Source organism: Benincasa hispida, chromosome 1 (genome assembly GCF_009727055.1).
Source record: "Benincasa hispida cultivar B227 chromosome 1, ASM972705v1, whole genome shotgun sequence".
Classification (NCBI taxonomy): Eukaryota; Viridiplantae; Streptophyta; class Magnoliopsida; order Cucurbitales; family Cucurbitaceae; genus Benincasa; species Benincasa hispida.
In genome coordinates, this window is record NC_052349.1 from 13,174,920 (window position 1) to 13,197,583 (window position 22,664).

At 30.8% G+C, this 22,664-nt stretch overlaps 2 protein-coding genes across 2 annotated transcripts; one reads left to right on the plus strand and one right to left on the minus strand.

Annotated features, from left to right (window-relative positions):
- The first annotated feature begins 1,216 nt into the window (after window positions 1-1,216).
- On the plus strand, window positions 1,217-5,689 carry LOC120076002 (phosphate transporter PHO1). The gene is made up of 12 exons (XM_039029780.1): window positions 1,217-1,362; window positions 2,032-2,080; window positions 2,201-2,272; window positions 2,560-2,689; window positions 3,358-3,478; window positions 3,564-3,813; window positions 3,902-4,006; window positions 4,099-4,143; window positions 4,230-4,382; window positions 4,508-4,786; window positions 4,867-5,012; window positions 5,116-5,689. The coding sequence occupies exons 1-12, from the start codon at window positions 1,217-1,219 to the stop codon at window positions 5,204-5,206; spliced, it is 1,587 nt and encodes a 528-aa protein (XP_038885708.1). The 3' UTR covers window positions 5,207-5,689.
- A 211-nt stretch (window positions 5,690-5,900) lies between these two features.
- Window positions 5,901-11,815, minus strand: LOC120084119 (long-chain-alcohol oxidase FAO1). The gene is made up of 3 exons (XM_039040020.1): window positions 11,557-11,815; window positions 11,200-11,472; window positions 5,901-7,792 (listed from the first exon to the last, which is right to left on the minus strand). The coding sequence occupies exons 1-3, from the start codon at window positions 11,773-11,775 to the stop codon at window positions 6,059-6,061; spliced, it is 2,226 nt and encodes a 741-aa protein (XP_038895948.1). The 5' UTR covers window positions 11,776-11,815; the 3' UTR covers window positions 5,901-6,058.
- Between the last annotated feature and the right edge of the window lie 10,849 nt (window positions 11,816-22,664).

Sequence of the window (22,664 nt, forward strand, 5' to 3'; positions counted from 1 at the left end):
GGAAAAGAGAGAGATAATTAAAAAAGAGAGAAAAAGAAAATTAAAAAGAGAGATTTATTTTGCTGATTTTTTGATTTGAATGTGTTGAGGGGTATTTAGTATTTCAATTATATCTTAAAAAACAAAAAAAAAAAGACAAAAAAAAAAAAAAAAAAAAAAAAACTAAACATAAAAAAGAGAACAAAAAAAAAAAAAAAGAATTGAAAAAAGAGAAGAATTGAAATTGAAATTTTAAAAAAAGTAAAATGAAATGGTGAATGAATGTGGAACTGGGAGATTACCGGAGAAGTTAGAGTGACGGGGAGAAAAAGAGGAGGAGCGAGAAAAGGTGGTGGGGCGAGGAAGATTTGCGGCGGCGATCTTCAAGAAATGCGTTTGAATTCAACCAAAAAATTCCAAGCTGCTCCTTTTAGACTGTCCCCTCTCTCACGAACTCATTCTCTCTAACTTCCATAAAAACTCGTTTACTTTATCCAATTCTTCATCCAAGACCTCATACATAAAAATACTATCAAAATCTTCACCTAAAATTCATAAACAAACAACCATTAATAATCATCTTTTACAATTATTTAAACCTAATGTCTTCCCAACAATCTATTAATTCAAAAAATTTTACCTTCATCTTCTACGGGAGAAAAATTCTGAAAGTTCCGTTTCCCGATCTTCATTACGATTATTCCCATCTTCAAGGCTTTCATTCTTCTTCACCTGCAATTATTATATTAACATTTAAAAAGAAAAATTAGAAGAAATAGGAAATAACCATTCATTTATTAAGGATGGTTATGGGTTTTTTTTTTATAATAATAATAATTATTATTATTATTATAACAAAAACGTCATTTTCAAATGGTATCTGTTTTTTTTTTTTTTTTTTTTTTTTTTTGGGGTTTTCTTTTCTTTCCCAATGAAATCACGATGGTTCCGTGGACATGCATGAACTTCATTTTTTTTTTTTCATAAAGAGAAAAACCGTTCCAAAATTAGCTGTGAGAAAAGAGATGGAAATTAATTGTCTAATTAAATTAATTAAAATCAAATAAAGAAAAAAGAGTATGTAAATTGAGTACGCAACAAAGTAATGGAAATTACGCCAAAAAGCATGGGAGCCCAATATCACTCATCTTTTGAATTCCTTTTTCTGCTAATTTTTCTCTTCAATTTCCCCTTCTTCAATAATTCTCTCTTTTTTTTAAAAAAAAAAAAAAAAAGGATGCTGTGGGAGGATCTCATCAACAACCCCAAAAAAGACGTCTCCGGCGACTCCATTAGCCGGAAAAAAATCCAGTGGGCCGAGAAGATGATCCGAGGCGCCTTTGTTGAGCTCTACAAAGGCCTTGGCCTCCTCAAAACCTTCAGGTCCACTTTGTTTTTTTTTTTTTTTTTTTTTTGTCAATGTCACACTTTTAACTTTAAAATTAGTACATCTTTTCTTTGAATTTTTTAGTTTTGATTTTATTTAGTGTCTTAGATTTAAATATTTTACACTTTTTACCTTTTGACTTTTTACAAATGCTCACTTTAGGTTGTGGTGAATAATTATGAAGTAAAACATTACAAATTAATTTTAATAGTGATGGATGAAAACTAATTAATTGTAATTATTTCAATTCTTTTAGAATTAATTAATTAAATTAAATTGAGAATGAGTATTTAATGAAAAATCAATGTATAAATCTTAAAATCTATGAACCAAATTGAAACAAAAATTTAATAGAAATTGAATAGATAAAAATGTAATATTTTGAACTTAAAAAGATAAAATAACAGGGTAAACTAAAATCTAGGGAGAAAAAAAAGTATGAAAAACAATGCTCATAGTATATTTGCTTTGTTACTTAAAGATTAAGACTCAAAATTTTAGACGGCAAGTAAATGTTGAATGAATAAAAACTCATCAAATACAAAATCAAGCCTTCAAAAAAATTATTAGAAAAAAAAATTAAAAATAAAACTTATAATAAGGTAATATTGTTGCGTATTAACAGCAAAACCCATAAACTCATGATTTGGTTTCTTTGTGGGCAGTTCACTGAACATGAAGGCATTCGTAAAGATTCTGAAAAAATTCGACAAGGTGATAAAAACATTATTAATTGATGTGTTAATTAATTTAATTTTTAGTTAGAAAATTAAATTGGAAGATTAAAGAAAAATGTGTTGATAAAATAATTAATATGGTTTTTTGGTTGAATAGGTGGCGAATCAAAAAGCATCGGCGAGTTATCTTCAGGAGGTGAAAAAGTCGCCCTTTATCAGCTCCGATAAGGTACAAACGAATTAAAGAATTAATTAAGAGATCAACATAAGGCATTTACTTAATTAATTAGTTCAAATTTCAAAAATTTTAAAATATTTAAGTGAGGACAATGATTTCCTGTCTGGCATGCAACACAAGACAATAAAAGAAGTATTTTTATGTTTGAAGAAAGAAATATAATGAAGAAATTAGTGGATAAAATATGGTGAAATTAGAAAAGGAATGAATTAATAAATGGATGGTTGAGTAATATTAAAAATATTAATTTGGGAAATTGGTGTGATTGTGTAATGAAGGTGGTAAGACTAATGGACGAAGTGGAATCCATATTCACAAAGCACTTCGCCAACAATGACAGGAAAAAGGCTATGAAATATTTGAGGCCTCAGCAGCCTAAAGATTCCCACATGACCACCTTCTTTGTTGGTAATTTTTTCTTTAACTCTAATCTTATAACGATTTTTCAAGTGCATCTATTTTCGTACGATTTGAAAACTTACTTCAAACAAACTTCTGTTCTCTCTTGTTTCTTTCATTCATATATGTGTATGGATGCATGCGTTTTTTCTTTTAACTTTAACTAACATAATGCTCGAGATTATATTTCGACCTAATTTTCTTGAGAAGGTGATAAGGGTATTGTTGGCCACTAATAAAGCTTACTTTTAGAAATAGATTTAGATTGCATATAATAATTAAATATAACAACTCAAGAAAATAATTAGAAATTTGTTTAAAATTTCATAGCTTAAGAGTTAAAACATACCTCTTACCTTTTTCCTTAAGTTCAATAGTTCAAATCTTCAGTTCCGCATTTTATACTTAAAAATGTTGCATATACAACCAAAATTTAAAAGCAGAGCATGCAAATCAACGATGTTATTATGATCATGCTTGAATATAAAAAGGTCAAAATTAATCAACGATCATGCATTTAAGAGAAAAATGAAGTCATTCGTTCAAGTTTTTTATTTTTTATTTTTATTTTTTTGATGAATTTGATGTTCAATACAAGGCCCACCATGGTCAAAAGTTTTTTTTATTAAGAAATTTGAAAGCAAAGTTGTGATTTTCTTTTCTTTCTTTTCTTTTAGGTTTGTTTACAGGTTGCTTTGCGTCATTGTTTATTGTATACGCAACTTTGGCTCATTTGTCTGGTGTTTTTTCTCGTCCAAATGAAGTTTCTTACATGGATGCTGTTTATCCTGTTTTCAGGTACTTTTCTAATTTATTTACCAACAAAAATACTCTTTACTTTCTCTTCTCTTTACTTGTACCTTAATTCACAATTCTTTTGCAGCATGTTTGCATTGCTAAGCTTGCACATGTTCATGTATGGCTGTAATCTCTTCACCTGGAAACATACAAGGATCAATTACAACTTCATTTTTGAGTTTCAATCGAGCACTGCACTCAAGTACCGCGATGCTTTTCTTATATGCACCACTACTATGACTGCTGTGGTTGGAGCACTCGTCATTCACTTGATTTTAGGACTCACCGGTTTCTCAACAGTCCAAGTTGATTCTATTCCTGGTCTTCTCCTTCTCGTTAGTTCCTCGATCTCTTAAATCACATTGAATCATTGGTTTTTACATAACTCTGACGATGATGGATTGAACTTATTTCTTCTTTCAGATTTTTGTTGTCCTTCTTATATGCCCATTTGACATATTCTACCGACCGACACGCTATTATTTTCTCCGCGTGTTTCGTAACATCATTTTCTCTCCTTTTTACAAGGTAGGTAACAGCATTTTCTTTCTTACTACATTATGGCATTGCATTGTAGGTTGTGGTTTTATTAACAACTTTGAAGTGTGTTGTTTCTTCAGGTTCTGTTTGTTGACTCTTTCTTGGCAGACCAACTTACAAGTCAGGTATATGATATGTATATATACACATCGAGAAAAAACCCACTGTTGATGCAACTTCTTAACCACTTTTGACTTCTTTATGTTGAAAGATCACTCTGCTTAGGCTCGTGGAATCCACTGTCTGCTACTTCACTGCAAGTTTCTTCGGAATGCATCGAGGTGATGTCTGCAAATCCGGGACTTTATACTGGGAGTTGGCTTACCTCATTTCATTTTTGCCATACTATTGGCGTGCAATGCAGGTAATTTCCGAAGTTGTATCGGTTTTCTTTCTGGATTTTACAGCGAAAGGCCATATGTTAGATCAATAATTTGATGACTCGAACTGACACGTGATCTTTCATGTTCTATGCTCTGCATTCGTAAGTGTGCAAGAAGATGGTTTGATGACAATGACATGGACCATTTGGCTAACATGGGCAAGTATGTGTCAGCCATGGTAGCCGCCGGAGCCAGGCTTACATATTCTCGGCAAGACACCCACCTCTGGTTCATAATCGTCTTAGTCACTTCCTTTGTAGCTACAGTATATCAGTTGTACTGGGATTTTGCAAAGGACTGGGGAGTTCTCAATCCGAAATCTCGAAATCCATGGCTCCGAGATGAACTCATCTTGAAGAACAAAGGCATCTACTACCTGTCAATGGTGAGTTCTATCAGCAAATGAGATTAGAAATCTATACTAGCCAAAGGAGCATTGAAAGTGATAAATGAAATTACTTGCAGGTTCTGAATGTGATCCTAAGAGTTGCTTGGGTGGAGACCGTGTTACAGTTGCATAAATTGCACATTAGAAACATTGAGTCGAAAATGCTAGACTTCCTGTTGGCGTCGCTGGAGGTTATCCGACGAGGGCACTGGAATTTCTACAGGTATAACATCTATCTTGTGTCCAACCATCTAGAAACATCAATCTGATCAAACATGTTTTCCTAACCACAAATTTCTCCATTATAATCCTCGACTATACTGTAGATTGGAGAATGAACAACTAAACAACGTTGGAAAGTACAGGGCTGTGAAGACAGTTCCTCTACCGTTCCATGATGCTGACTCTGATGGCTAAGACCGATTCTTGAAAGTACAGGTCCAGTCCCTAACAAAGCTGACCTGAAGGAGGGGATGAGGGTGGTCAACATAGACTAACGTATAATTTGAGATCTTGTCTCATTCATCCTACTTTTCCACTTCCAATTCACACTTGTGCAAGTACAAAGTGTAATTTCCGACGCATGGTCCCAAGCGACGACACTCTCGCTCGGCTCCTCTGACACGTTGTAATTTGATTGGTAGAATGTAACGTAATCCTATTTTCTCAACTTGTAAGGAATGCTTGTTTCTAGTGAAGAATTAGCTGCTTGAGTAGTAGTCGAATCGAAACTACGCTAAAATCTGCCTCGCATGTATAGTGTACGTGCTCATGATAACTCCAGATGATACCAAGTTACAGTTAGCTTACAATTGCATTATCATTTAGCAACAGAACCTTTGTACCTTGGAGATTGATATTCAAAACAATGAACACCGATTTGGGAGCACTTTCTTCTCTTACCTCTCCTTTTGTTTTCTGTCATTTACTTTGTACCCAAATGGAAAGTTGAAACCATTAATGTTGGTGCTTACAGCAATACAGTGGTTGGAGTAGCCTCTCACTCAAGCTTTGAATCTATACGATTAGTTTGGAAAACTTGCTCAGGTTATCAGAGAGAAGTCACAATCTAGCAAAGTTAACAACATTTACTGAGGAAGGAGAAAAAAGAGACTGAACAAGCAAACAATAGGAACCTGTTTCATTAACAATGGACAAAGACATAATTAATTGCATGATCTCAACCTCTAATCAACTTGCAAATGCATCGACACTCTTGTGTAAGAATACAAAGACTATGAACAAGCGAACAATAAACATCTTAGGAACCTACTTCATTAACAATGTTGCTATTCTATTTGAGATACAGTAAGCAGTGGATTGGATAGTAATCATGGGATTGACACCAACTGCAGTTGGAAGAACACTAGCATCACAAACAAAGAGCCCTTCAGCTTCCCAGCTCTCTCCATTTTCATCGACCGCACCTTCTTTTTCAGAAACTCCCATTTTACAGCTCCCCATTTGATGAGCTGAGGTATAGATATTCCAATTCTCAGTCATTGATAGTAGGTCTCCCTCGGCAGATACCGTAGCCAAAAACTCTTCCAATTCCTCCTTCCCAATCCCTTTACATTCAAGTTTCTGTCCATCACTCCTATGTGTACCAACTTCAGTAGCTCCTGCAGCTACCAAAATTCTCAATGACTGTCTCAACCCCTTCTTGAGGTTTTCTCTGTCTTCTTTACTCAAGTTATAGCTCACCCTTCCCTCTGATCTTACTGCTCCCAATCCCGAATCACGGACTATCGTAATCAAATGGGCAGTTCTCGAATACTTGAGCATTCTTTGCTTAGCGTCAAGTCCGGATATCCAAGGAGTCAACACAGCGCATGATCCTGGGCCTAATAAAGGAGTCTCTATGATGGTTTTGGGATTTGATTTGGATTCTTCAGAGACAACCTTGTGAACTGATGTGATTATTCCACCCTCATAGGATTTTCCCTTGAACTCTGAATTTGACTCTGGAAAGTATCCCCAAGTCATTAAAACAGGGTGGAGATGAAGATTTCTGCCAATGTGTTTGTTCCTCAGCCCACTTGATATCATCAATGGTGGTGTCAAAAGAGCCCCACAAGCAGAGATAGTAGCTTTGGCTTTGATCTGCAGTTTCTTGGTAAAGTTGTCGCTCCAAACATTTGTAATGACTCCCAAGCACTTGCTCTTTTTTACACTTCCATTTCTGTTCCTTTCCAATATGAATCTCTCAGCTTTGCAATTTGTAATGATCACTGCCCCATGATTCACAGCATCAACTAGCCAAGTAGAATCAGTCCCTTGTTTCTCTCCTCTTCTACAACCATAACCACAGGATCCACAGTAATGACCTGTTGGTGAATTTCTTGGTACTTTTTCAACTTTAAGCCCCAAATTTTCACACCCTTTTCGAAGAACTTGATTCTGAAACCCCTCTTCTTCACAATCTTCTGACACCCCAATTCTCTTGCACACAACATCCATGGCAACTTGATATTCAGAGGTCCCAAAGAATGGTATCTTGTGGTTCTCAGCCCATTCCTGCACAACGTGATTTGGGGTTCTGATGCTCGCCGACCAATTAACAGCGGAGCCACCGCCGACGGTCGAACCGGCCAGAATCAACATTTTGCCATCATTACTTATGAAAACCCCACCGGCTTCGTACAGTTGATCGAGGGAAGGGCCTTCAAGAGATGAATAATCAGACGCAGTGAAATAGTTCCCTTTTTCGAGAACCACTACTTTCTGGCCGGAACTTGCGAGAATCGCTGCCGCAACGCCGCCGCCGCAACCGGACCCAACAACCACCACATCACATTCGATGTAAAGGGTGTGGCCATCGTCTCCGGTGACTTTGATACCCTTCTGTAAGAGGAATTTTTGAAAGGATGACTCGGTTTCGTTGTTGGGTTGTATGATTCCGGTCTGGAGAGGCCTCTCATCGGAGGATTTGGACGGATTCTCATCAATGTCCGGCCGGTAGTTTATGGCTTCCCAACTTGGGTTGTCGCCATTTACATCAACCTTTGTCAAAACAACCAAAGTTTATTGAACGATCGTGCCTTTTCCCCTCAAACTTAGAGATGTTAAAACCAATAGAATAGTTCTAGAAATTAGACATGAATGGATAAAAATTGAGACTTCGAATTTATTATTCTATTATTATAATTTCTACTAAGTTTGAGATCCAATTTTAATTTCTATACAAGTTTTTGGGATTTAATTTTTACAATTTGATGGTATAATTGTAACTATTTTTGTAATTTGTTCTTTATTTTTCAATTTTCTGTCTATTCGTTCCTTTTCAAATGTCTAATATTTCTTAAAATTTATGAAAATGATTTAATAAATAAATGAAACCTTAGCAATAAATGAGTGGATACAAGAAGGAAGAAGAAAGAGAGTGAATCATGTAAAATTGACCTATTTTTTTAGTCTGAAATAATCCCTCTTAAATTTGAGTCTTTTATGAATGGAAAGGGAAATATATTAAATGCAAAGAAAATTGATTCAAAACGTAAACGCAAAGCAATTGAATTGTAATAGACCATGGTTTTGAAAACTAACACTTTAGGTTACTTACCCTAAAAATGAAAAATAAAAACTAAACTAAACTAAGCTTTTAATATTTTTAAAATTACTTTTCATTGATTAAAATATCAAACGTTGTACAAATTTTAAAAAGTACGTTTGATATTCTGAAAAAAAAAATAAAAAATAAAAAAAATTTAACCTCCCAGAATTAATCTCTAACATACAATCAGTCCCTATAATTGTATTATATTAGCATTAGTTTAACAGTTAATCATAAATTTATGAACAACAAGTTTTATTAGGAAAAATGAATTTGATAATCGTATCAATTAAAACTCTAAACTTTCATAAGTGTANCGGAGGATTTGGACGGATTCTCATCAATGTCCGGCCGGTAGTTTATGGCTTCCCAACTTGGGTTGTCGCCATTTACATCAACCTGTGTCAAAACAACCAAAGTTTATTGAACGATCGTGCCTTTTCCCCTCAAACTTAGAGATGTTAAAACCAATAGAATAGTTCTAGAAATTAGACATGAATGGATAAAAATTGAGACTTCGAATTTATTATTCTATTATTATAATTTCTACTAAGTTTGAGATCCAATTTTAATTTCTATACAAGTTTTTGGGATTTAATTTTTACAATTTGATGGTATAATTGTAACTATTTTTGTAATTTGTTCTTTATTTTTCAATTTTCTGTCTATTCGTTCCTTTTCAAATGTCTAATATTTCTTAAAATTTATGAAAATGATTTAATAAATAAATGAAACCTTAGCAATAAATGAATGGATACAAGAAGGAAGAAGAAAGAGAGTGAATCATGTAAAATTGACCTATTTTTTTAGTCTGAAATAACCCCTCTTAAATTTGAGTCTTTTATGAATGGAAAGGGAAATATATTAAATGCAAAGAAAATTGATTCAAAACGTAAACGCAAAGCAATTGAATTGTAATAGACCATGGTTTTGAAAACTAACACTTTAGGTTACTTACCCTAAAAATGAAAAATAAAAACTAAACTAAACTAAGCTTTTAATATTTTTAAAATTACTTTTCATTGATTAAAATATCAAACGTTGTACAAATTTTAAAAAGTACGTTTGATATTCTGAAAAAAAAAATAAAAAATAAAAAAAATTTAACCTCCCAGAATTAATCTCTAACATACAATCAGTCCCTATAATTGTATTATATTAGCATTAGTTTAACAGTTAATCATAAATTTATGAACAACAAGTTTTATTAGGAAAAATGAATTTGATAATCGTATCAATTAAAACTCTAAACTTTCATAAGTGTACCAATTTATATTCTTCATTATGCTTCATTTGAATAAGAATTGTGTGTGACTTATAATTTTATAAATTAAACCCTTAAATTTTCATTAGCAAATTAATTTAGATTTTTATTTTGAATTTCTTTGAATAATCGTCCATGTATCAATATCCATCATTGACATTTAAAGAAGTCTACGCACCTATCAAATTTGATGCACGAACAATTTTTCGAAGGTGATTTTAATAAAAGTCTAAATCAATTCACTTGTAAGTTACACAGTTTTTTTTTAAAAACAAAATCCTACAAAAATTGAAAATATATTGGCTTATTTTGTTTCTTGACCAAATAATAAAACAGACAAACCAATAGCACGTGTTTTGGGTGTGATTGTAGTGTTGGGCAAGGGTCCTACCTATTGACTTCAATTTTGATTTTAACTTTTACGATCTCTTCGATTCTTAGGGATCTTCTGAATCTTTTTATACGATAAACGGATAAAGGATCATCTTTCCAATTTTGGTTTTTTGGATTTTTTTCTAATAAAAAAAAAGATAATGACAATTACAAATCTTGATATTTAAATAATTTTAAATCAACTTGGATAAAGACATACATTTTGAAAATGAAAACAAGAAACTAGGATAAGATATACAAAATAATATTTTACCCCATTCATGACTATTTCGTTTTTCTTATTTATTATTTTTAAAAATAAATCTATTTTATCTACCTTTCTTAAAATAATTTACATATTTTTTTAAATACTTAGTTAAATTTTAAAAACAAAAATAAATTTTTAAAAGTTACTTTTTTTTTTTTTTAATTTGCTATAATAATAATAATAATAATAATGACGACGCCCCCTTTCACTTGAATTTTTTTAAGTGCAATTTCCTACTTTTTATGATCGCATTTAATGAATTACTTTATCTGTGTGTCTATAAGTACTTCAGCAGCTTCCCCCTAAGAAGTTAGGAATTAAATAAGAAATACTTTATTCAGTAGATTTCTATTTAACGTCTCTGTCCATCTTTATGGCTCTTTCAAATACTCACACATTTTCATTTTTATTTTTAGACGTCTCCGTCTATCTAAATTGAATATTCTTTTAATTTTTTTTAAAAAAAACAATATAAATGTAAGGCTGAAGAATTTCAGCTCTTTTTTAAATCTTCATTGTTTTACTTTGGATTTATCTCAACTCTTTTGACGGAACTTTGAATTTATTGAAGAAACATATCGTAAGTAACTTTAATAAGGTTTGGTTTACAAATTAGTTTATAAAATTTGTACTTATAAAATAATATAAATGGAATTAGAACTGCTATATTTTATTTTTCTTCAAATCAAACTCTTCTTTTTATTTTCCTTAAATATTTTTTTATTCTTTTTCATGATCAACAAAAAGATCGGCATAGTTCAAGATGATTCTCTTTTAATTCCCATTTCTAACAAATTCAATTTTTAAAATATTAATATAATTATTTTACTCCCTAAATTTATATGGATACAAATATATGTGTATATATATAATTGAGTCACCACTTATGTATATTTTGAAAATTTTGGAGAAAAATATAGAAAACTGTAATGGAGAGATTGGGAGAAGATTACCCGAGAAAAGAAGATATAGAGAGAAAGAACTCTGAGGGAAGCAAGAGCAGCTCTAATGGGAGTGAAAACCTTATTTTTAAACCATCTCCTCAAAGCTTCTTCTCTGTTCTCCAATGGCATCTCCGAGAATTTTCTCACAAAAGGCCATTTCTCGCACAAACAAAGCGATCCACAAAGCAACAACGTTCCTAATCTCGTAGCCAGAATCCACAGCACTAATCTCACTATTATCACTGTTTCGATCAATCCTCTCTTTCTCACCGTCTCTGCAACCTAATTTTAATTTCTTAAAATTCAAATCAAATTGAAGAAGAAGAATATGAAGAACTTGTTTTGTTATTCGATCGATCAACTTACCTCGTCTGGAATCGTAGATTGCGAACCGGAAGCCGCATAAAACGCCTTCACGGCGGCGGCGTCGACGCTGCCGTTGTTGTTTGATGAATCGAACGGCAGAGGAGGAAGTATTGTGTCGCAGATGGTGGCTAAGGTCTCAATCTCCGCCGCAGAGAAGCCATGGCTGAACTTGCCACTCCTTGTTCCTCTCAGCAGAGGATGACATTCCATTGTCTTCATCGTCGCTCTGATGAATGACTGAATATGAATGAATTTGACTCTGCCCCAAGACGGAAGCTCATTATATATAGAAACGGTTTGGGATTAAAGTAGTATTTGGTAATTTTGATTACCTTTTTTGTCCTGTTGCTTCATTTTCTCATCATGCTGAGGGACCTCAGGCCTCCATCTGTTCGTCAACGTTGGCTTTTGACTCTTCTGCCCTCCCAAGACTTGGAGGAAGCCAAGCGGTTACTATTTGTAGAATATATGAATTAAAGTAACGTTTACCTCCGTGAAAATATAAAATGTGAAAAGTAGGCCGCATGAATTTACTTTCAAATTTATAATAAAAAAATTGTAAATGAATGGACTAATGGAACATACCCAATCTAATTATATCTAAAAATTACGTCGTATCATTGTCATTATCATTATTGTTGTTATTCTATATGAAAATTTATGAATTTTGGTACTTTTATGATTACACTATTACTATTACCGTTACCATTTAACCCTCCGAGATAATGGTAACGATAACGATAATAATAAATATAACAAAATTCATAATTCTAGGTAAACACGATTAAAAGCAATGTAATTTCATTTGTGATTCAGGTTCATTATCCAATTGATTCATCAATAAAATTCGATTATGATTATACCAACTTTTATTACAATCGGGTAAATATGACCTAAATAGTTATTCGTGAAAGTTTAGGGATCAAACTGTAATTCTTATTAAAGTTCATAGACCAAATTACATTCAATATTCAATGTTTTTTTGTTTAAAAAAAAATTCTATTTTTAAATTTTCTTAATATTATTTTAACTTTGTATAAATGTTCGAAAACTACTTTTAGAGTAGAATTCTACTCTAAAATTTGAATGAAAATTGAATTGAGTATTAAAATAGATGTAGTACTCGTGATTTGGAACAATGTAGAAGTGTTCGTCTTATTTCTTTTCTAAGTCATCGTTATCATTTTAAATTCCAATTTGTTTTTACATAATTCTATCAAATTCTTACTTGAAGGATAATTTTAAAATATTTATGAAAGCATGAAACGTTCTGGGTGATATTATAACTTTTAAAATAATAAGATCTAAAAAAATAAATGGTAAAGTTCGAATATATTTTAATATGGGTAAAATATCTTTTTGGTCCCTTGATTTTTAGTGTAATTTCTATTTAGTCCCTAGATTTTTAAATATTACACATTTGATCCTTAAGTTTTGAGTTTTGTAACTTAGTTCCTAAGTTTCAAAATATTATAATTTTACCCTTGAGATTTGAGTGTTGTTTCAATTTAGTCCATAGATTTCATGATTTTATATTTTTAATCTTAAATTTTCATTAAAAAATCACTTTCAATCATTGATGTCAATTTCTATTTATTAATTAAAAATAGTTATAAAATAAAATATTAAATTCAAATGATAAAAATAGTGAAACTTAATTAAATATAATTCTTTTAATGACATTTTTTATTTATTAACATAAATTAATACTAAAGACAGAAAATGAGTATTTAGTGAATTAATCTAGTTTAAAAATATAAATCTTAAAACATATGGACCAAATTGAAGCAAAACTCAATTTCAAGAGTAAAATTGTAACATTTTGAAACTTAGAGATTAAATTGAAATCAAACTTAAAACTTAAGAACTAAATGTGTAACATTTTGAAATTTAGGGACTAAACAGAAACTAGACCCAAAACCTAGGGACCAAAAATGTATTTCTTCCTTTAATAATTTTGCTTTGATTTAAATGTTATTTTAGTTTTTATATTGTCGAATTTAGTTCATTTTGATCTATTTTGGATATCATACTTTCACCTTTTATTTATTTTAATTATTGACTAAAATTGTCACTTCTTAAAAGTACAAGAACCAAAACCAATATTACAAAAATGCAATAACTAAAATGAATAAAGTTAAAAATATAAAAATAAAAATGACCATTTTAAAAGAACAAAGACTAAAATAAACACTAAAATAATTAATAATATGTAAATTAATTTACATATAATTTATAAACACTAAAATAATTTATATAATTTACATATAAACTAAAATAATATTTATAATTATATATTGATTGAGGTATGTTGAAACATTATAAACTAAAATAATATGTATAATTATATCTACAACATAAAGTAGAATAGTATAGTTAATTTTAGATGAAAATATACAAACTATGTTCAAACATTATAAACGACTAACAAAGTTATGATTACACTCAAGTGTATTAGTTTAAAGTTTTAATTAATATAGTGGACGAAATTGAAAAGGTATAAATTGAGTTAATTAAATAAGATTTTTTATAAAAAAAATTATTCTTAATGTTGAGACAGTAAGATAAGTAAGAAAAAAAACAACAGGGGGGACCTCTAGAACGTTATACATCTCTACAAATGTTATAGAATTAAGTAGTTTTAATTAATTTGAGGGTGTGAGAAGCCAAGTTGGAAAGGGTTAGTTAGGAAGTAGGAGAGAGGATGAAAGAATAGGATAGAGGCATGTGGGAAAATCGTATAGTGGGGGATTGTTCTTGAATGCACTACTTTGCCCTTGTTGCCTCATGAATATTGAATAATACAATGTTGATGACCTATAGTCTTTTCAACACATTTCAACTACTCCTTTTTCTTTTTTTTATGTGTGATTCATTATTTATAACATATGCGCCTATTAATTTGGGCTATCTACCTTATTTAAGATATGGTAACTTATCTCCTTGTCCTAATATAGGGAACGACTTTCAATCCCATCTCATTGGATATATGAAAATTTTCTTTCCACGTAAATTACGATAAGAGCAAAGTACATCTCGCTCATATATTATATTCATACATTACTTATATTTTTTGGTTTATTTTTTCGTGTTTCATAAAGTTTATTTTACAATTTAATAGAAATGTTGATTAAGCTCTTCGATTGAATCTAAAGAAATATGAAAATGTAGATACGTCGATAAAAATTCAATATCATAATTTTCTTATTACCTTGAACCATAAATAGCTTCATTAATTACTCAACTTTTTTCCCTCAAAGATCTATGGTCAGCTCATGGACGAAAAGTTATCGAGACTTTCTATCAATCAAATAATATTTATATTCACAATATAGCACTTCAACTAACAAGTAGTATTAGTAACAAGACGGAGTCGAACCTCAGGGAGCCTAAGATAAAATCTCTCTAAGCTAAATTGGTCTTTGGAAAGCGATAATAACAGAGGTTTTGAGTTTGAGTTAACGGGAAAACTAAATTGCATAAAATTAAAGTGCACAAAGTAAGATAGATTGAGAGAGAGAGGAAGTAATATACGAGATTATCTTCATCGATTAAGAGATTGTTAGGCTATCTATGAACATATTTATCATGAAAATAGAGTTAATGGGTGAACTGATTTATCAAGTCTAATTGAATGTCTGGAAAAACCAACCAAACTACCTAGGAAAAACCAACGCGGATGTTGATTCTTAAATTAACTAAGTGTTGTCACGTAAGCCTATTCACTTAGGGAATCGCATTAAGCCCATTGATTGATTAGAAAATCAAATTAAATTGGCTAAATCTGACCTAACGTATTTCTACTTCTTAGGTTTCATTATTGTTTGTTATTGGTTGATTATAGAAAAGCTAGCAATTGAACCATAACTATAACTAAAACTTATTGCTACTCAAATTAAACATGTCATGATTACAATTACGGATAATCGAAACATGCATAGTGTAGGCGAACGAACATACAAATATTCATGATATAGTTGTTAATTAAATCTATTAGCATGCTCATCCTAGAAATCGGTCAAGGAATAGAAAACAAGCATAAATCAGAAAACATAAGAACATACATGAAAGATCTCATTAAACCATATAATATCGTCCAATTAAAATCAAAATCGACATTTGGGCCTTTAGTCATTCATCAACACATGAATCTTGACGCCAAAACCGAGCTTAGTACTCTGAAAATCGGTTAAATCTCTCCCCCTCAAATCTAAAATCGAAACCTTTTATTTATAATTTTTTTTTTTAAAAAAAAAAGTTGTGTAGCGTCACTGCGTCCTGTCCTAAAAGAGGACTTGGGTGGGTACCAGCTTACTGCAACATTGATATAGTGTTGCGGTGCTGCCATGCGCATAGACGTCTCACTTTGTGGTGTCATGATGCTTGACTATTGTTTCAAACTCTCCATTATTTCCTTCAGCATCAAGGATGGCGTTGAGTTAGCACTAGAACCTCAGCTCTCTTGTTTTCTTGGTTTTCTTGTATCCTCATTGATGTGTTTTAGCCCATTTTAGTTCCATTTTGTCATTAACATCGGATTTGCCTCTCAGGTGCTCAATACATGTAAAATCACTAACTAAACACATAAAACTTAAGAACAACTTTGAATTAAGCGAAGCAAGATAGTTCATTTTTAGTGCTATCACTAGTCAAAAGCTTTCTTCTAATTAGGCAAAATCTTCATGTGCGTTATTGTCCACGTTGGACATAAGTCTTCACGGTTTTATTTTTCGAATAGTCATCATTCTTCTGTGTTAATTATTTAATTCAGAGACATGATTCTATTACCACTTCTTTTTAGTTAGAATATTGAAATCCATCTACATATTTCTCTACAATGTTATATTTATAAGTAAGTATTCATAGTTTTGTTTTTTAAGTGACCAAAATAATTGTAAATTGTTAGAGATATTGTACCTCACTTGTGTAACTATGATTTTTTTTTTTTTTTTAGCTGCTACAGATTTTAGTCCTAATCCTATATATGAAAAATAATTTAAATCCATTTGTTACACCTTTTATTTTTTCAATGGTTCAATAGGACCAATAATTTCTAAAACTAATTAATTCTTTTTAAACAAGACCAATGTTGTTAAGGTATATAATATCTATGTCGGCACGTTAATAACTATTACAGATTAAAAGATTTAATGTATAAATACTTTTGGTCCTGAAATTTTATGAAAGTAAACAATTTAATTTATGAATTTTAGTTGAAAACAATTTAGTTTTTGTATTTTTAAATTTATAACAATTTCGTCCATAAATTTCTATAAGTAACGATTTCGTTTCTACACTTTATAATTTATAACGATTTACCTTAAGAGGCCAAATATATTTTTTAACAAAAGTCCTAATACCTCCATATATTTCAATATACCTAAAAATTATGGATGTTAACCATATATATATATACATAAACATGAAAACTCAGAAGTAGGGTAAATGTTATTTTTGCATGACTAATTTGTATAAAATATAATTGAAATAATTTTTACAAATCATGATTTTTCTTTTCATGAATAACTTATCGATATTTCTATAAAATTCAATTTTCTTTTTGTCAGCCTTCGCATTTTAGCCTTGGTCCTTGAATTCACCAAATTTGTGGTCTGAAAAAGAATAGTAGCTAGATCTAATAATATTATTATTATTAATGATAATAAATTGAGAAACAATAATAATATTTTTTTTTAAGAACAGGACAATAATAATAATTTGCTGTTTTTTCAGATAATGTAATAAATGAAACTAAATATAATGCACCGTACCATACGTGTCAAATGATATCGCATTGTACGTGTTTAAAAATTTGAAAATTTATTCGCCTCCACATAGTATTAACCGATTATATGGATTCAAAAATTTTGTATATCCTCTAATTAATTATTATACATATATTAACCGATTATATGGATTCAAAATTTTTTGTATATCCGCTAATTAATTATTATACATATACTTATAAGTTTTTGTTTTTATTTGAAATGCATTAATGTTTAAATAATGAATCGTATTTGAAAAGCTTTTTATAGTTTGACATTTGAACAAAACTAAACCCTTGTCTAGACAGTGACCAGGTAACAGCTCATATATTGCACTATTTTAAATTTAGTTGTTACATTTCAAATCACTAATGTTAAGGTTTATTTAAAGTATTGAAACGGAACAAAACTTAAAATACATGTTTAAAATAATAATTTAATTAACCATATTGAATTGATAGGTAACAAAAAACTTAGGCCGTCAACTTTGATATGGTTTAAAAGTCACATATCTATTAAATAAAATCGGTGAAATTTTCATTAAAAATAAAATTTAAATATGTATCAAATAAATCGATTACTTTTTAAATTTTCGAATTTATTATAGATTTATTAGACACAAAGTTAGTTATTTAAGTTTTTTTATTTTCTATTTTTCGACACTTGCTCTCGTTACTCACTCTAGAGTGGATATTGAGAAGAAATGATATGATACATTACGAGAGGAAAAAGAAATAAAAAGTTATGGGCATGTTTGGTAAACAACTATATTAAAATGGAAAAACTGAAGATATTTGGAAAGGGAAAGAAATATTCATTTTCCCATATATTACTTCATCAGCAGCATTCTTATACATCATCAATAATGTAAAAAAAGACTAAAAAGGGCATAATTAAAAAACTATTTAACAAAAAATGTAACTAATGCTCAACTAACCAATTTTACATCTAATATCCCTCAAGTTCGACCATATAAGTTGATGATACCCAACTTGCACAAAATAGAGAAATGGACTGATATGAGCTAGTTGACCTTTAGATGTGACTGGTAAGAGTTTAAGGGATCCATCGGCAACTTTGTCTCTAACAAAATGACAATCAAATTCTATATGCTTGGTTCTTTCATGAAAAGCTGGATTAGTGGCAAGATATATGGTTGACTCGGGAACTACATACTTGATTTATTTGTACCAACTTTGTCTCTTACAAAATGACAATCAAGTTCTTTATTTATTTGTACCAATTTTACATCTAATAAACTAAGATTCAGTTTTATATTTTCAGATTCACTGAATTTAGTGAATATGTGTTTGGTTGGCAATTTGAATTTTATTTTTGTAAATTGTTTTCGAATTATGTGATCCAAATATTGCAAATTATGAAGATAAAAAAATAACTTTTTTTATGTTTTTCAGCATATCCAGATTTTGAATTCAAAATTTTAAATTAAAGAATTATATTAAAAATGATAAAAACAATAACAAATATACTATTTCATTTTATAAACTCAAGCTACATTTGGCATTGCATTAGTTGTGTTAAACAGTCATTTGGAAAAAATCTCAATCGTTTTTTGCGTTTGGTAAAACAGATTTAAATTGAATCAATTAAAATCACTTTTAGAAACATGTTAATTTCATGTCTATTTTAAAAGCAATAGCCTATTAGCTTTTAGATTTTCCAAACATTGTAAGAGATTTCATGAATATTTAGTTTCAATTTTATACTTTAAAAATAAGATTTATTTTATATAATTATCTATTTCTCACCTAATCAAATCTATTTTCCATTTTTCATGAGTTAAATGCATCATTTTTTTAAAAAAAAAAAATATACCATATTTATTTTTTTAAAAAAATAAAGCTATTTTTCTTAATATTTAAAAACTAGTTTATAACAAACAAATTTTATCATAATAAACAATTATTTAAAATTTCATTATAATTTTTTTAAAAAAACGTTGAGTCTATTTTAGTTATTATATTTAAAATATGACGTTTTTTTTTTTATTTATTTACCAAACACTCTAACCTACTTTTTGAAGTTTAGGATGAAATTTACCACACACTATTTTACTTCTTTCCACAACCGATTTTCTAAAAGCTGCCAATAATTATTTTATAAGCTACAGCAATCCTAAATGGACCCTCAATTACTTTTGTTAAATTAAAATATGCAATATACTATATATTATATTATATTATATTATAACATAATTATTATACAAAAATTTTAACATAAAATAAATTCATAAATGAATTAGTAATGGTTTATATTCAACCCCGTATTTAGTAACTAAAAATATTTCCAAACACATTTCACAAATTTGTTCAAATTGAAATTTACTTTTCGAATCTTCTGCCAAACACATATACCAAAAAGGGAAATACAACTTTATTGTCTTTTAATCCCTTATTTTTAAAATTCTATTTTCATATGGAAAAATTAAAAGGATATTGTCCTTTTAGAAACTATTTAGTAAAATATTGTTGTTTTTAAACTATTTGTAAAAATATTGTTGTTTTTTTTTTTTTAAATAAGTCGAGGGTTGAAAATTCGACCTACATAGGTTGAATTTTGAACCCCAACCTTCGACCTTCCTTTCACTTGTACATCGAACTTTGAACCATCGACCTTGCCCTTCCTAACATTATTATTGAGTCTGTTTAATTATCATTCCGAAGACCTTCCTCTATCAAACGATCGTATTTCTAAATTTTCATAAGGTCCCCCTGGAATTCCTTCTAAAGCTTGTTGAATAATTTTTATGGATTCTATCATCTCAGCAAGTCTGACTAAATAACGAACTAATTAATCTCCTTCTTTTTGCCACTAAACTTCCCAATCAAATTCGAGAGCGAGATTATGAGAGAAAGCGAGAGTTTAAGAGAGTGTGAGCGAGAGCGAAATAGCGAGATTTTGATAGAGAACGAGAATACTGTACAAATTTCCTTTTTTTTCCTTTTTAATTATTACACATTCCACCTTCTTCTTTCTAATCATTTTTTTTAAAAAAATTCATTTTAAAAACAATTTCTAAAAATATTTTATTATTTTATTTAAACTCTAAAAATAATAATAACTCATAAAAATAAAAAATGTAAATTAAATATCTCATTTATATAAAAATAATTACAAAAATCAATGTGTCCCACAAGGCGGACATCGTCGATTTCGAGCTGGTGTCGTCGTTGACTTCGTACTTGAGTTGTTCGGGTTCTTCTTGATGTTGCTCTGGTACCTTTGCAGGCGCTTCATATATAAATTTTCATTATGCTCTCCACGACCCCGACCAATGTCCATGCACGTATGAAGACAAAGGACCAGCCTCTAAGTCATAAATGTTCTGAACCAAATGCTGGCATCATACGGATACATAATTTAATTTGACTATGTTCTGCGTCATAGAGGATAACTCTTCCACATTATGTGCAACCTATCAAACTCATCCTCTTCCCGAACAGGTCCTCTACGTCAGGAGCTGGTGGAGGAAAATAGTATATCGTATCATAATGATTTCCTCCATATAGCTTTGGTTGTCACTAATATAGCAAGAACCTGGTTCGGATCATTTGCAACCTCAAGGATTCTACTGTTGTTTGATCTCTGTGAATTATAAAACAATTAGACAATATTTAAATATAATTTAAATAAAAAAATTAGATATATTCATTCATTTACCAGATGACCACAGCTGCTCCGGACGAGTGACGTAGCGCCTTGTGATATTATTATACCAATGAAAATATTATGGAGTGACATCTGTGTCAAACTGTTCAAGAGAAACCCCCACTGCAATAAACCTTGCACGATAGTGCATCGCACCACCAAATGTGCAACTTTTCGACCAATCTCCAGTCCTTAGGTCAATAATCATGCAGTACGGGTTCATATTACAAGGCGATGAGACATCCTGTGAAAACCGAATATGTCTCATCACCCTGTCAGGAAGATGCCACTCACCAATGTGGAAAACATATGAGAGGACTCATCGCCGCCATTATGTTTGACCATTTGTACAAAAATTAGGCAAGTATACACAATAATTTTGTACGACTCCCAAATAACCTAAAACACAAAATATTATATTAGAGAATATTAAAGACAAATACAATAAAAATGTGAATAAAATAATCATTTAGGTTTAGTGTGAATAAAATAATCAATTAGGTTGACAAACTTCTAACCAGTCATCATACATCACTCTGGTGCCTGACTTACCATCAACATGTAATCCCAACAACACTTCTATGTCTTGTAGAGTGATAGTGCACTCTCCAACAGACATATGGAATGTATGCATCTCGGGCCTCCATCTCTCGACCAAAGTTGTGATTAGATGCCAGTCCAACTGAATAAATCCTGCCTCTCGACATCTGCAAGATATTTATCCAGTAGTACGATCTCACCATACAACATATGATCGATGAATGGACTGGTCGTACAAAACATCGGATCAACAGGTCTTGGGTTTATCTTGACGCTCTAATGCATCCCTTATTTCAGCTCTTCTTTTCTCAAAATAGTTCACGCATTTGAAGAATTTTATCTAAGCAAAAGCATTTACAGGCAACAGTCGAGCTCCTTTGAGGACTCCATTTATGCACTCTGATAGATTTGTCGTCATCCACCCATATCTGAATCCTTCATCATGTGCTTGAGTCCATTGCACTAAACTAATGTTGTCAAAAAAACTTAGACAACTCCGATTTATTCCTTTGATATCTTTAATTGCTTTGTTGAACTTTTGAATTTGAAACTGACACCCGGCACGATAAACATAATTTTTCAATGAATTAAATTTATACTTTTTATTGAAGTTGCTGATGATATGTTGTAAGCAGAAACGATGGTGACATTTCGATCCCGTCCAACCATTTGCTGGGTTATTCATTGCTGCAATTATACCAGCATGTCAATATGAAATTAAACACACCTCTTTGTGTGCTACAATTTCTCTCAGGTGTTTCATACTTAGTGATCTCGAACAAGCTATCATACCGAGCGGTACTGTTTATGTAACAAGTGGCAAGCATTCGGCATTCCATGCTCGCATTTTATGGCCGTTTGCTCTCATTTTAACATGAACTACGAAGATTTTATTGAGGACTACTACAAATTGTCAAGTATGTTGAATGTTACCCTCCTCAATTTCAACATGTACTGCATGAAGATTACTGGATCACGTACTCTAATATGCCCGTCTTACATCCTGATCCATCGTTGTTGAGAAGACCTGGTAGACCAAAAAGTTCACGTTATCACAACGAGATGGATTGGATAGAACCAGCCACTTAACAACGATGTGGATTTTGTAACCAGTTAGGACATAATCGAAGGAAG